General features: G+C 43.4%; 1 protein-coding gene across 16 annotated transcripts in view; it reads left to right on the top strand.

Moving 5' to 3' along the window:
- Positions 1-13566, top strand: part of ST3GAL6 (ST3 beta-galactoside alpha-2,3-sialyltransferase 6) — a 70996-nt gene that overhangs the window by 39936 nt on the left and 17494 nt on the right. For all 16 annotated transcript variants that reach the window (XM_057696256.1, XM_057696258.1, XM_057696254.1 and 13 more), the window contains 3 exons: positions 515-592; positions 4534-4637; positions 5652-5715. In XM_057696256.1, coding sequence (XP_057552239.1) covers positions 515-592; positions 4534-4637; positions 5652-5715 — 246 coding nt within the window. The remainder of the gene's footprint in view (positions 1-514; positions 593-4533; positions 4638-5651; positions 5716-13566) is intronic.

Below are 13566 nucleotides of genomic sequence, written 5' to 3'. Positions count from 1 at the left end.
GTGCCCAGCCTGTGCCAGAGGAGAGCAGAGTTAGATATGACTCCAAGTAGTGGGATTTGTGGAGTCCCCAGGTCACAGGCAGGGACTCTGGAATCTGCTCAGGGCAGTGTCCCTGGCATCTGCCACCCGTAGCTGTCCCCACATGTGGCACGAGGACTGCGCCTGTGCATTTCTCAGGCTTTCAGGAACTTCTGAAACGTGAGCCTGGTCTTGGCTTCCACAGTGCGGGGATCCTAGTTCTTCTCAAAGGGCCCTTTGAGTCACTGCTCTTTGACCCTTCTGGGTCACTTGTCACCTCAGCCTTCTCCACTCTCTTGCTTTGCATCCATGAACCTCAAATGTGTCCAGGACCAGGAGAAGCTTCTGTGGTACCTCAGGGGCTACTGTGAGGAAGCTTAGTGCCTGCCTGAGAAGCCTCTCACGGGTAGCACCGCGTGGGTTCCCAGGGCATTTACTTCCCTTTGGGTCAGCTGCCTGGTTTTGGTTTCTGTCTGACGCTGTTTTTGTTTTGTAGGGTGCCACCCGTGGAAATGAAGCGGAGAAATAAGATCCAGCCTTGTTTATCAAAGCCAGCTTTTGCCTCTCTCCTGAGGTAAAAATACAAAAGCAACTTTGGCACACAAAATGTTCAAAATGTGTTTGTAATCATTTTCCACACTTGTGTGCTTTCATTCATGCCCATCTTAGCAGTATAAAGTGGATACTCTGCATTTAAGGAAGAGCGTGACTATCCTGTGTCTTTTTGTGCTTTTAATCAGAACTCTGCATATATTTTAAGAAAAGGCACTGGAGAACGCAGTCAGCCCAGTATTCTTTTCACAACAGGTCAGATTAGAGAGGTCTCTTGGTGGTTGATCATAAACGAAGCACTGTCCTTTTAGGGTTTTATTTCCCCACCCTTGTTCCCTTGTTATTTTCCACCGTTCTTATTTTGTATTTTCTTCTCCCTTACCTCACGGTTAAAGCTTACCGTAGAAATTTTCCTTTCACAGGCTTTTAACGAACTACATAGAATGTAATTAATGATGGTTCTGTGTGGTTGTCAGGACTTGTAGAGAATTTACTCTTCCATCCACAAGTATTCTTTTTCTTTGTCACTGCAGCTTTGAGAGAGTGCTTGTCAAATGCTTCCAGGTAAACAGAAACAAATGGCAGTCGGGTCAAGGCATGTTGAATTGTGTAAAACGCATACAAGCTTTTCAGCATTTTATCCATTAAGCATCCAAAATTCACGTCTTTTCTTCTTATTTTCTTTTATTGTATTATTGTACCTCTCCATAACTGGTTCTTAAACTTTTGGGGCTACAGGCCCCTTTAAAATCAGCCAACTCTGGAGAACTTCAGGTACATAAAATATTTTTATGTCTGACTTCGGGTGTGCTGGGGCTGCTTGTGGTCAGTCCGTGGGTGTGTGTCCAATTAGGACCACTACAAAACTAGAAGACTGATTTTAAACTTTTTTTTTTTTTACCATGACGCATAGTAAGAAATACATTTTACTTTGAAACTTAGTATTCATACATATTTATAATCAAAAAAGAACTTTTTTACCTCTCCTACTCCAGATACTCTGTATTCTGTTCTATTCATTTTTTAAAAATGAGCTGACCTTGACCTCCAAGATGGAGTTCATGAGCCACCTGTGGGTTGCAGACTGCAGGTTTAAAGTGCCACTCTAGAATCAAGGTACTCTTCAGCTTTAGAGCAAAAAGATACTTCCTTCCTGAGAAAACCCAAAGGGATTAAAGTATTGATGAAGGATTGCTCAGCAGGTGTGTATGTCTGCACATTTGTGGTGTGAATAGTATTCCGTGGAGGCAGGGCTCTCTCCCTTTGTCAGTAGCCAGTGGGATAAGCTCTGCTGAGACACCTGGGGTGTTACCTGCAATGCTATGAAGAGAATACCTTCCCTTAGCATTGAGCTTGGGTGTGGTTTCAGCGTTGTCAGCGATGGGTTAGTGACTCCAGATAATAGTGACTTGACTTTTTATAGCTTCCGTTTCTTTGTCTTGTTGACCAAAACAACAACAACAACAACAAAAGCACACCCTAAAAGTTGAGACTGTCTCATTTAGGGACCTCACTAAGGACTGTAGCCTGGGAGAGCAGCCTCTCAGGTAGCGCTGGGAGGAGCCAGGATGTATAGGAATTTTTGCTGAAAAAGACAGACATGTAGTCAAACATCAAAAGATGACTGCTAATCCTGAAAACAGACATCTCAAGTTAATGATTTTAGTGCTTTTCTATGAATAGGAAGATGCAGGAGTCTGGGCTTATTGAAATTATTCCTTTTGATATGCACCTTGACTGGGGCCAGTATCCTGTTTTTCTCCATGCCGAGTGCCCCTTGGGGTGAACTGTCTGGGGCACGGCTGCAGTGGTGCGTGCTTGCTGGCCTCAACAGCCTTTGTGTACTGAAATGGCAAGCACATTTTTTTTTGTCCACAGTCTAACTTGATTAATAGAATTGACCTTCCTTTCTGGGCTTTTGTAGGCGTAACAACAGCAGAGATGTAATATGATCGTTATAATGTATTGTAACACACTGTAATATAATATAATATAAGATAAGGAATTTTCCTAGATAAGGCTGATACATGTGGAGCCCAGACTATGTGTGAGACATGAACTATTGACTGAAAAAAAATGTGGAACGTACAAGTTGAGAATTATGTTTTGTTTGGGGCATTACTGAGGACGTAAGCCTGGGATACAGCCTCACAGATAGGTCTGAGGGACTGTTCCAAAGAGGTGAGGGAGGATCCAGGATTTATATGGGGTTTTGCAAAAAAGCAAAAGCAAGACCAACCAACCAACCAAACAAACGAACAAAAAAAACCAGGGAGTCAGACATCAAAAGATTACTGCTAATTAAAGAAAAACCAGACATCTCCAGGTAAGGAATTTAGCCCTTTTCCGAGTGTGGGAAGTTGCGAGAGGTTATTCCTTTGATATGCACCCAGCTATGCAGGGCCAGTATCCTGTTTTCTTTCCTCCCAATTCCCCTCAGGGTGCACAGTTGGGGAGTAGCTGAAGGCTTTAACACCCTTTGTTTTCTGAAATGGTGGGCCACACTATTTGCCCACAGTGCTTAACAGTTATTTCATTTAGAAGTAAAATGTAGTAGACGTTGGTCATTAGCTACCATCATTGTCACCCCCACCACCTCCAAAGAAGAGAGCCCTTTATTGCCTTCACCTCAAGGTGCAAAGTCATCCATGGTTTACTCTCCCAAGGAAGCCTGGGAAGATCTTGAATCTCTTCTCAATGTTAAGTCAGGTGACCTGACCCTTCCTCTTCCCAGAGCAGCTCCTAAGCTTAGGGATCAACCCCGATACAGATAAAAGGACCCACAGGCTGCTAACACTTGTCGCTGCTGAATCTGGCACATACACCCTTCTCAGTTAGGAAGGGGTCGTCTCTCACCTCTTTGCTTAGTCTGAATGTGGTGTAAGTTCTTAGCTCAGCTCTGACGCTCTTGAGCTCCTGTGCCTTGCCAAGGTGAGTGGTTCCTGAGTCGCAAAGCCAGAGTAGAGCTGAAGCTAATTCGCCCCTCCCCTACTGCTGTTTATTTCCATTTTGTCATGCAGCCTCTGAAACCCCAGGGCCCCTCGGATCTCCACCTGCAGTTTTTATACTAGGGAAGAACAAAACTGGTAAGGCCAGAAAGAAGGGGCCATGTGTGTTGGCTGGGATAAGGATTAGCTTGATTTGCTCTGTGGTTGCCTAGTTCTTCTGGTAGGCGGAAATGGCATTTTAATATGTGCTTTACCTGTTCCTTCTCTTTAATTAAAAAAAAAAAATTTTATGTTTTTCTACTTCATAACGGTCCTGTAAAGAATTAATTTGGAATTGAAATTCATTCACTCATTTCTTAGGGGTATGTTGTCTGCCTGCTCTGTGCCAGGAGCTAAAAGAGAGAAGAAAACCAGAAAACCAGAAATGCCTCATCAAACATTCTTGTCTGAGAGAGTGCCTGAGTAGAGCAGCGGGCCAGGGCAGGCAAAAAGAAGACACATACCCATAGTTCTGGTTCTTGAGTAAATTTTAATTTAATGACATCAGGAAAGAGTTCAGTTCTAGCTACCTCTTCTAGTGTATTTTTATTTTCACAGCTGACAACAGGTTTATGCATATGGTACCTTTCCTTTTGGGAGTAGATCAGCACCTGTACTTTTATTTTCCCTTGTTTCTTCTTGTACATGGCTATAATGGGTGTTCGCTGGTTTTTAAATTTTGTGCCACTGCCCCCCACCCCCCCACCCCCCGACCCCAAAGCTGTTACATAATTTTGGTTTTACTACCTGGAAGGGTTTTCCATTCCGGGTGTGTCGTTCCATTGCATGTCCCATTCTAAGGAACATCTAAATCGTGTTTAAGATGATTTTTAAAGAATCTTAAAAATACTTATGCATTCATATGTAGTTAATGGAGCAATAGGAGTGACATACTACATTATTTACAGTTGTGATTTTAAAAACCTGCAAATAGTATACACATTTGGGAAAATCATTCTTTATCCTTTTCTTCCAGGTTTCATCAGTTTCACCCTTTTCTGTGTGCAGCTGATTTTAAAAGTACTGCTTCCTTCTATGGTAGCGATAAGTTTGATTTGCCCTATGGGATAAGAACATCAGGTCAGTAATATTCTTCTTACTCTGCCCTATTAATGTGAGTGATGTCTGATGTGAACCACATGTTTGTATAATTTTAAGGCCTTTTATTTTTTCTGTTTCATAATGATTCCTAAGGATATGATTTGGAGATTGGGTGAAAGGAACTATATCTTAATACATAAATCCCCACTCCTTTTGAGTCATTGTAGAGTAAAATGAATGAAAAAAGGTAGATTTTTGTTTTTGAGAAACTGCTTTTTACTTTTGTTTTGCCACCGTATTATTCATGAGTTCCGATGCCTTGCTTTATTCCAATTCAGAATTCGCAAGACAACCCTGTAGGTTAACTTCCTTCCTATCTCCCATTTCACCTCTTTACCTATGACTTTTATTTTATGTCGTAAGCAAGTTCTAGATCCTTGGTCAATCTTTTAATTTCATCAGAAGATATTTTATTTTTGCAAAATGTAGAGGGAATTACTCCATCTGCTAATGGTGAGACGATTTTCCCTCTGTTTGTTGACAGCTGCGTTGCCTTACACAGCTTTACATTCTGGATTTTTGAGAGACCCTGAAAGCCTAGGAGGCGACAAGCCAATAGTTTGCCGCGTCAGATTTTCCTTATTCAGCTGATCTTGGGTGGGGGGGGGGGGGGGGGGCGGGGAGGGCGTTTAACATACATTGCAGAGAGTTGATAATCTAATAGGTTTAAACTTGCAGAATATTGATTTCTATACTAATGTCAGTTTCCGCATCATCTGACATGGTTATTTTGGTTACGATCGTTTTCAGATTAAGTATCTTATTTTTCTGGGGTTTTTGGAGAGTGGACTTAGAGCATGTACCATTTTGAGTGCACCTGTTAAGTAGTGCTGGCTCATTGCAGTTGTATCGTGGGTTTTCACCACAGAATAAATAACAGGGGGCAATACCAGTTTGAAGTGGGTTTAGGGGAGGGCAGAGGATAAGGTGGTTTACTGTGTACCTAGGAAGTCATGATTTGCTTTTATTCATAAAACTCCATTTGTTTTCTAGCCGAGTACTTTCGACTTGCTCTTTCAAAACTGCAGAGTTGTGATCTCTTTGATGAGTTTGACAAGTGAGTTTGTTTTCTTGATTCTGTTTTACTTTTAGTTTTACCTAAGGTGATTCAAAATATTTTCCCCACTGTAAAGTATGTTCACTCAGGAAGATTCCGTAGCTTTTGTGCATAACTGGGCATAACATAAAATGCCTAGCTAAGAGTTCTTTCCATGACACTTGAAATAAGCAAACTACAGATATAATTTGGAAGTTTCATAATTGGTTGGCTCAGAAGATCGCAGACAGTCTTGATGAGGCGCCACGCTCGTCCCACGTTAGGACATTGTTAACCCACGTTCACCTTTTCGAAGTTGTTGTTACTGAAGAATTAATTCACACTCCTTGTTAATCATCTCACAGCCTCCCTCCATGGGCTGGTTCCCATACATCTTCTGAACTGCTCACTCATGAGGATCTTTTCTGTTTCACCTGAATATTGGATTCAGCTCTCTTCCTTTTATTCAGAATTAATCATATTTGAGGGAAGTGAACAGCTTGCTTAGATACATATTTTCTGACTACAAAAGGAAGTTTAGTTTTTAGAGACCTTGGTGTCCCGTTAATCCCTTAGGAATTGAGTTGCCAAAGACAGGCTGCTTAGCAAGTCAACTCATTTTACGGAGGTGGACTTATTTCACAAAGTTTGAAGCTATTTATGCTTTAGAATTTGGCCAGTTGTCCAGTGGGATGAGAAGGGGGATCTGCAGATATGAGGCCTCCATTAAAAAGGAAGATGGCAGAATTCCCCCTCTTATCCAAGAGAATAGAGGCACTTTTTGGTGGGTGCAGAAATGGGGGTAGTGAACAGAAGTGTGAAAATGGAGGTAGTTCACAGAAAAGAGCTAGAGAACCAGTGCTAGATTTTGTCTGAGTTTATCTCATTTTCCTCTGTTAGGGGTCCAGATTATTGTGGTACACCTCAATTATGTAATAATGTTGGTTCATTTCAGTTTGTACTTTTTATAATTTAAAACCATGCCATCAGCCTAATCAGTTTCAATTTTTGATTGCATGTCCACAGCAACCATATATATTCTCTTCTAACCTGAAGTTTATGTAGCTCTCATCTGTAGGATGTTGTTTTGCGCAGACCTTTGGCACGTGTGCTTTTTGTCAGTTCTCTCTAACTTTTACAACCACCGTGCAAAGTATGCTTGATGATCTCCATTTTTTAAATTGAGAAACTGAGCCTAGGCGAACGTATGTAGTTTGTTATAGTTGATAAATGTCAGAGCCAGGATGGGTCCATCCAGAGCGGGGTGTTTGATAATGGTTATACCTTAAATAATTGTAGCAGGTATCTGCAAATACTGGAAAAAACCCTTGGCCTGTAAATGTGAGCTACTCTCAGGATCCTTGATGGTACACGACTGGAAGTTTTGGTCTTGCCTGGTTTCTATCTTAGAGCTAGCCTGTGCTTGATTTAGTTGCTTTCAGAGCCCCGTCCCGCACAGGTATTCGTCAGCTGTATGGGCCTCAGCCAGGCCCCCTCCTCCCTTCTTGCTGACTTGGTCTGTCTGCTCCCCACCCTTTCGCCCTTTGTCCCTCAACTCTCAGTGCCCCTCACTCCCACCGTCCACCCGCAGCAGGTTCTTAGCATCACTAGCATTGGGAGGGAGGTGGGTGTGGGTGGTGAGGAAGGATTGAAAAGCATGCTGATTGCACAAGAGTTCTTTTTTTTTTTTTTTTTTAATATTTATTTCTTTATTGGCTGCGTTGGGTCTTTGTTGCTGCGTGCAGGCTTTCTCTAGTTGTGGCAAGGGGGGGCTACTCTTCGTTGCGGTGCGTGGGCTTCTCATTGAGGTGGCTTCTCTTGCTGTGGAGCACGGGCTCTAGGCATGTGGGCTTCAGTAGTTGTGGCACGTGGGCTCATTAGTTGTGGTTCACGGGCTCTAGAGTGCAGGCTCAGTAGTTGTGGCTCACGGGCTTAGTTGCTCCTCAGCACATGGGATCTTCCCGGCGCAGGGATTGAACCCATGTCCCCCTGCATTGGCAGGTGGATTCTTAACCACTGCGCCAGCAGGGAAGCCCCACAAGGGTTCTTGAGTCTGAAGTTATCATCAAGGGACATAAGTAGCATCAATGTACAGGCAGAAACTGTTTAGGTGTAGCGTGAATGGAGAATATCCCTGTAGGACCCTCCCAGAGGGAGCATCGTGATGTGGTAGACACTCAGCATTGCTTGTTTGACGTGTGCAAACTCAGTCCCTAGAGACTTCAGAAAGAGTGTTTTGAAAGTAGATAAGAATATACTTGTGATAATATTATCTTCATTTACATATTGACTTTTAGGAGGAGTTCATGTGTAATACTACATTTTATCTGCGTCTTAAGGAAGTCATTCTACATTTGTCTGAAACCCACAGTACAGCCCAACGCTAGGAACAGGCCAGCCGGTGCCTGAGCAATGCATTTTCAGTACACGACAGAAAGGCAGGATACACGGCACTGCCTGTTGCTGCCTCAGCGTCAGCTCAGTCTACCCCCCACGTAACCTTAGACCTTTCCCATTCCTCCTCTCTGCCTGGGGAATGCTCTGGAAGAAGGAGGTCTGAAAACTGTCTGTCTTTCTCTGCCAGAGGATCTGGACCCCCCTGAGTGGGGGAGTCCTTCCTGAGCCCACACTGTGGATCCGGGAGCGGTGGCCCCCGTACACCAGGAGGAAGCCTTGCTGGCCGAGACTCGCTCTCTGTAGGGGTCTGTAGGTTAGAGAGGAGGGACTCAGGGGGAGAGAGGTGAGAACCTCCTTTTCAAGTGCCTTCCCCTTTGGCTGTTCTATTCACCCTCTATCCTCTCTGTCCCTTCCAGGAAGGTTCAGACATTTTTTTGTTCTTTGAAATCTGAATTCTTTCCTTACCTCATTTAACATACAGGATGCCCTCAGTTGAGATAGATTTTACTGTGAATGGGAAAACTCCAAGTATCAGTTGCATTTACAAGATACAAGTTTTCCTCTTTCTCACAATTGTTATGTAAATGAAGCCTGCAGGTAAGCAGTCGCAGGACAGTTTAGCAGCTGTTGATCATCAGAGACCAAAGCTTCTCCAAGGTGTCTCTGTTATTCCTCCTTATGGTCCAGTCTGATAGGTGGACTTTCACCAGTCATATGTACATTCTGGCCAGCAGGGAAGATTGAAGGGGGCAGGGCATGCCCCGGCCGTTAAGACTTGCCTCCTTCTTTAAGGACATTTCCCAGAAATTACATATAACACCTTATGACATCCAGTGATGTGCTGGAACCAGTTGGTGCCAACTTGTGAGAACTGCCGCTCTTCCCAACTCTGTGTTTAGTGCCATCAAGGGAGATGAAATGACTCATGACATTAGCCATGGGGGGAGGATATTTATACCATGGAAACTGGCAAACACTACAAACCAGGGCTTCCCCATCACCCCCCTCCCTCCCAGAGAGGACTGATTGTTCAAAAATCTGTTAGCAACTACCAATTATATTCCATTGGCACAAGGCCACACCTCGCTGGAAGGTGGACTGGAAAATGTAGCCTCCATTGCATGTGGCTGTGTGCCCACCTTAAAAAAATATAGTCCTATTTTAAGAGACAAGTGAAATTTAATTATTGAGGGGCAAGTAGCAGTCTTTATCAGTGTTGTCCAGCATTTTCTGTTTCTGTGCCTGGAAATAGTCAGGATTCTAAAGTCAGTTATGTAACACTATGCCAACCAAGCTCAGTGCTTAAAGCAGCCAACCGTGGTTTCTCTCTTGGGGATGAAAGTGTTACTGAGTCCAAGCTTGCTCTGCTTGCCTCGCGACAGGCCAATAAATCGGGAGATGAGGTGCTGGGGCAAGGAATAGCAACTTTATTCGGAAAGCTGGCAGACCAAGAAGATGGCAGACTAGGGTCCCCCAAAAAACATCTTATTGGGGTCTGGATGCCAGTTTCTTTTATAGAACAGAAAGGGAGAGGAGGTGAGGAATTGAAGTAAAAGGCCATTTATCTTGCAAAATGGGAGGGGATGTGTTAATTTCTTCTTTCTGCAGCCATTAACAGGTAGGCAGGGTCAGATTGTCTCCCTGTGAGCCGGACAAAGGCACTTTAGTTTAACATTCAGGCAAAGGAGCAGGGTTCCTTGAGGCAGGCCATTATGTATGATGTAATAACAAAAGCAACCAAAAGCAAAGGTTAGAGTCAAAGAAACAGATCCAGCATGGAGTCTGTTGTAGCTCTTCCCTGTTAAAATTGCTGTTGAGTCATATTGGTGTTGCAGATCATTTTGAAGCAGGGTTCCTTTTTTTTTTTTTAATATTTATTTTATTTATTTATTTATTTGGTTGCACCAGGTGTTAGTTGTGGCTCACGGGCTCCTTAGTTGTGGCACATGGGCTTCTTAGTTATGGCAGGTGGGCTCCTTAGTTATGGCATGAGAACTCTTCGTTGCAGCATGTGGGATATAGTTCCCTGACCAGGCATTGAACCAGGGCCCGCTGCATTGGGAGCATGGAGTCTTAACCACTGTGCCACCAGGGAAGTCCCGAAGTGGGGTTTCTTAAGGCGGTCTTATTTATGCCATTTTTGTAGGTAATGTGAGCAGAGTAACTCAATGAGGCAGAGAGAGCCTTTTTCTGAAGTCAGTACCATGAAGAACTTGGGCCAGAAATAAAGAGGGAAGGGAACAGGAGTGTGTGTGTTTGGCCATAACTCTGTGTGGAGGAGTCCTGGAGTTGTAACAGCTCCACGCTGCTTCTTTGTTCTACCTCCGCCTTCTCTAACCCCTCCATCCCTACCACCAACATCTGCTTCCCCAGATCTGTTCTTTTTCAGAATTTTTGGTCACTTAGTAATAATTGTAATGATTTGCCTCCCTTCCTGTAATTACATGTTAGAAAAAAATATTTTCATTATAGAAAATTGCCTTTCTCCCTAATTTTGTGACAAGAGTTCTCAATTTTCCCCGTGAAAAGATGAGAACACACAGTAGGCCATTTACGTCCCCCATTTTATTTTATTATTTTATTTATTTATCTTTGGCGTGTATTTTTAATAGAGGGTTAATCGTGGGCTTTTTTCTTTCTATTCTTTCTGAGTTTCTCTCCTGAGCAATGGTCCAGCAGGTTGGGATGGGGTGAACGTTGAGGTTGCTGAACTGTTCCCTAAGGAATCCTCCTTACCTAGGCTCACCTGTCCCTGCTCAGTTGTGTGGGCCGAGAGCCAGACCCAAAGTGCAGTAAAGTGACAGAGAGGATCAGAGACAGGAAGGTTGAAGATCGGTGGTCCAGTCCCCTCAGTTTAGAGATGAGAGGACTGCAGCCCATAGAGGTTAAGAGATCTGCAGACTTCCACTCTTTTCCAGTTCCTCCCTTTGCATTGTAACAAGCAGAGCAAAAACAGAAGGCTCCACAATTAAGTGTCCCAGGCTGAGCATCATCTGAAGAGGTAAGGGAAAGAGAATTCTGGAACTGTGAATTCTTTGGGGTATATTCTTTAGGATTTTCAGGGCTGTAATTTCCCCCCCGCCCCTATTATTTAATGTGGCTTCTGCCTTTATCCTTAACTTCAAACCATTTGTAATACTTTTACAGGGTTACACTAAAACATCTCCAGGGTACATGTGTAAATTCATCAAAACAGATGTATGTTGAATAGGGGTTTCGTTTGCCTCTTAAAGATAAGTGATCTGGACAGAATCTTCTCCAAACAGATACTACTGAAAACAAGTTTTCTTTTCTCCACTGTCATCCTGAAGATTATACACAGTAAATACGCCATTTGGCCTCCGAGTCAGAGGATCCTAAGTATGGGAAGAAGAAAAAGTCTCAAAGAAATGTTGACAAACCTTTTTTTTTTTTTTTTCATGTTAAGGTGAAATTCACATAGCATAAAATGAACCGTTTTAAAGAGAACAGTTCAGGGGCATTTAGTACATTCACAGTATTGTGCAACCATCACCTCTAGCTAGTTCCAAAAAGACTAACCATTTAAAAGCAGTGAGTAGAGTAACCTTTTTGAGGGTTTTTTTTTTTTTTCACGTTTCTCCTTTTATGGGAACACTCAAACTAGTTGTTTAAGCAGAACTTTGGCAGCAGAGGAGTGATGATAAGAATAGAAAAGGATAGCTTAGAAAAGTTGTTTTTATTCTTTTGTGGGGGAGAGGGGAGGGCAGGTTGTGGGCATGGGGTATCTGAAACGGGGCAGCACTGGTGAAGAATCCGTGGAGTCAGCAGGTCAGTCGTGACTGCTCTGTGACGTTGGGCAGGTTTCGGAGTTTCTGAGCCTTCGTTTTATAAAAGAGGAGGTGGAACTGTGTGTGCACATTATACCAGACTCAGTTTTACTAGTTAATAGTTACGTCAGTGTAACCATTGGAAGAAACCAGATGAAGGGTACACAGGACTTCTCAGTACTGTTTTTGCAGCTTCATGTGAATCTAGAATTACTTCACAATAGCAAACTTAAATTGAAAACGTGCAACTTGTACATGAATGTTCATAGCAGCGTTGTTTGCCATAGCCCCAGAGTGGAAACAACCCAAATGTCCAGCAACTGCTGAATGGATACGTTAAATGTATATCCATACAATGGGATGTAATTCAGCCATAGAAAGCAACACGGTACTGATTCCTGCTACAGTGCGAATGAACCTTGAAAACATTTTGCTCAGTGAAATGTCAGTCAGAAAAGATCACATATTGTATGACTCCATTTATATAAAATAGCCAGAATAGGCAAATCTATAGAGATAGAAAGTAGATTCGTTGTGCCACAGATGGGGGTGGGGTGGGGTGGGGTGGAGTTGGAGAGGGACTGCTGCTGGCTAGGGGGTGTCATTGTCGGGTGATGAAATGCTCTGGATTGGATAATGGTGATTGTGGCATAGCTTTGTGAATATGCTAAAACCTGCTGAATTTTATTATTTAAAAGGGTGAATTTTATGGCATGTGAATTATATTTCATTTTTAAAAAAAGCTTTTAAAAAGGAGAGGGATGGTTGAGGTGCCCTTTAGATTCCTTTCTTGCCACATTGTTCGGAGGGCACTGTGATGCCACACTGAGAACAAACAGTTTTGGAGTGATACAGCTCTAGTTCTCTTGCCATCTTTTCCCTATGCTGTCGCTGTTGATTTCTCAGGACTCAGTTCCATGTTACTCTCCAAGGCACAGCTCCCACAAGGTGGTCACGTTTTTCTTATAAACTTCACCAGTGACTGAGGATATTTTAAGAGAACTGCATCACAGAGAAGCAGTGCTTAAAAGGTGCCCATGTTATGAGGTCCTGACCCTTCCTGGCTGTCCTTGGAGCTACGTGGCACCAGCTTGCACCCTGGCCCTGGGTGCTGCTTTCTCCTAAGTGGGAGCACACCCTCCCACAGCCAGAGCAGCGAAACCGTGGATCACAGAATCTCAGCCCTCGCTTAAAATACACGAACCAGCTCTCCACCCCCAACTACCATGGTCACATTCTGCACGCGTGCCAGATTCTGTGAAGAGGGCTTGAGTCCTGCATAGGTGGTTATAGAGTAACTAAACATAACTATCTTACTTAATGGAAGCACCTGTGTTAAGTCAGTTGCTTGCTAAATAGATGGGGATTTGCAGAAGCTGCCTAGTTGCTCACCCGGGCAGAATCCATTATGTCAGCAGCAGCAGAGCCGGCTTGGATTGGCAACCAGCCAGGCCAGGAGCATGGCCTTTGACACCTTAAGATGTGAGCAGTGTATTTATTAAAAAGAGCCCAGGCTCTATAAGGGATATCAGTGTCTGCATCAGTGCCCTGGGCGTTCCCCCGTTTTGCGGTTTCTTTACGTGGCAGCATTTTCAGGCAGGAGGAGGACTTGAGGGTGAGGGGAGGTTGTGATTCTACATCAATAAAGTAGTGATATGTGACAAAGAGACACACATATGTGTTTTGT

This window comes from Hippopotamus amphibius, chromosome 10 (assembly GCF_030028045.1).
Source record: "Hippopotamus amphibius kiboko isolate mHipAmp2 chromosome 10, mHipAmp2.hap2, whole genome shotgun sequence".
Lineage (NCBI taxonomy): Eukaryota > Metazoa > Chordata > Mammalia > Artiodactyla > Hippopotamidae > Hippopotamus > Hippopotamus amphibius.
Note: the sequence above shows the minus strand (reverse complement) of the source record. Positions and strands in the feature narration are given on the sequence as shown.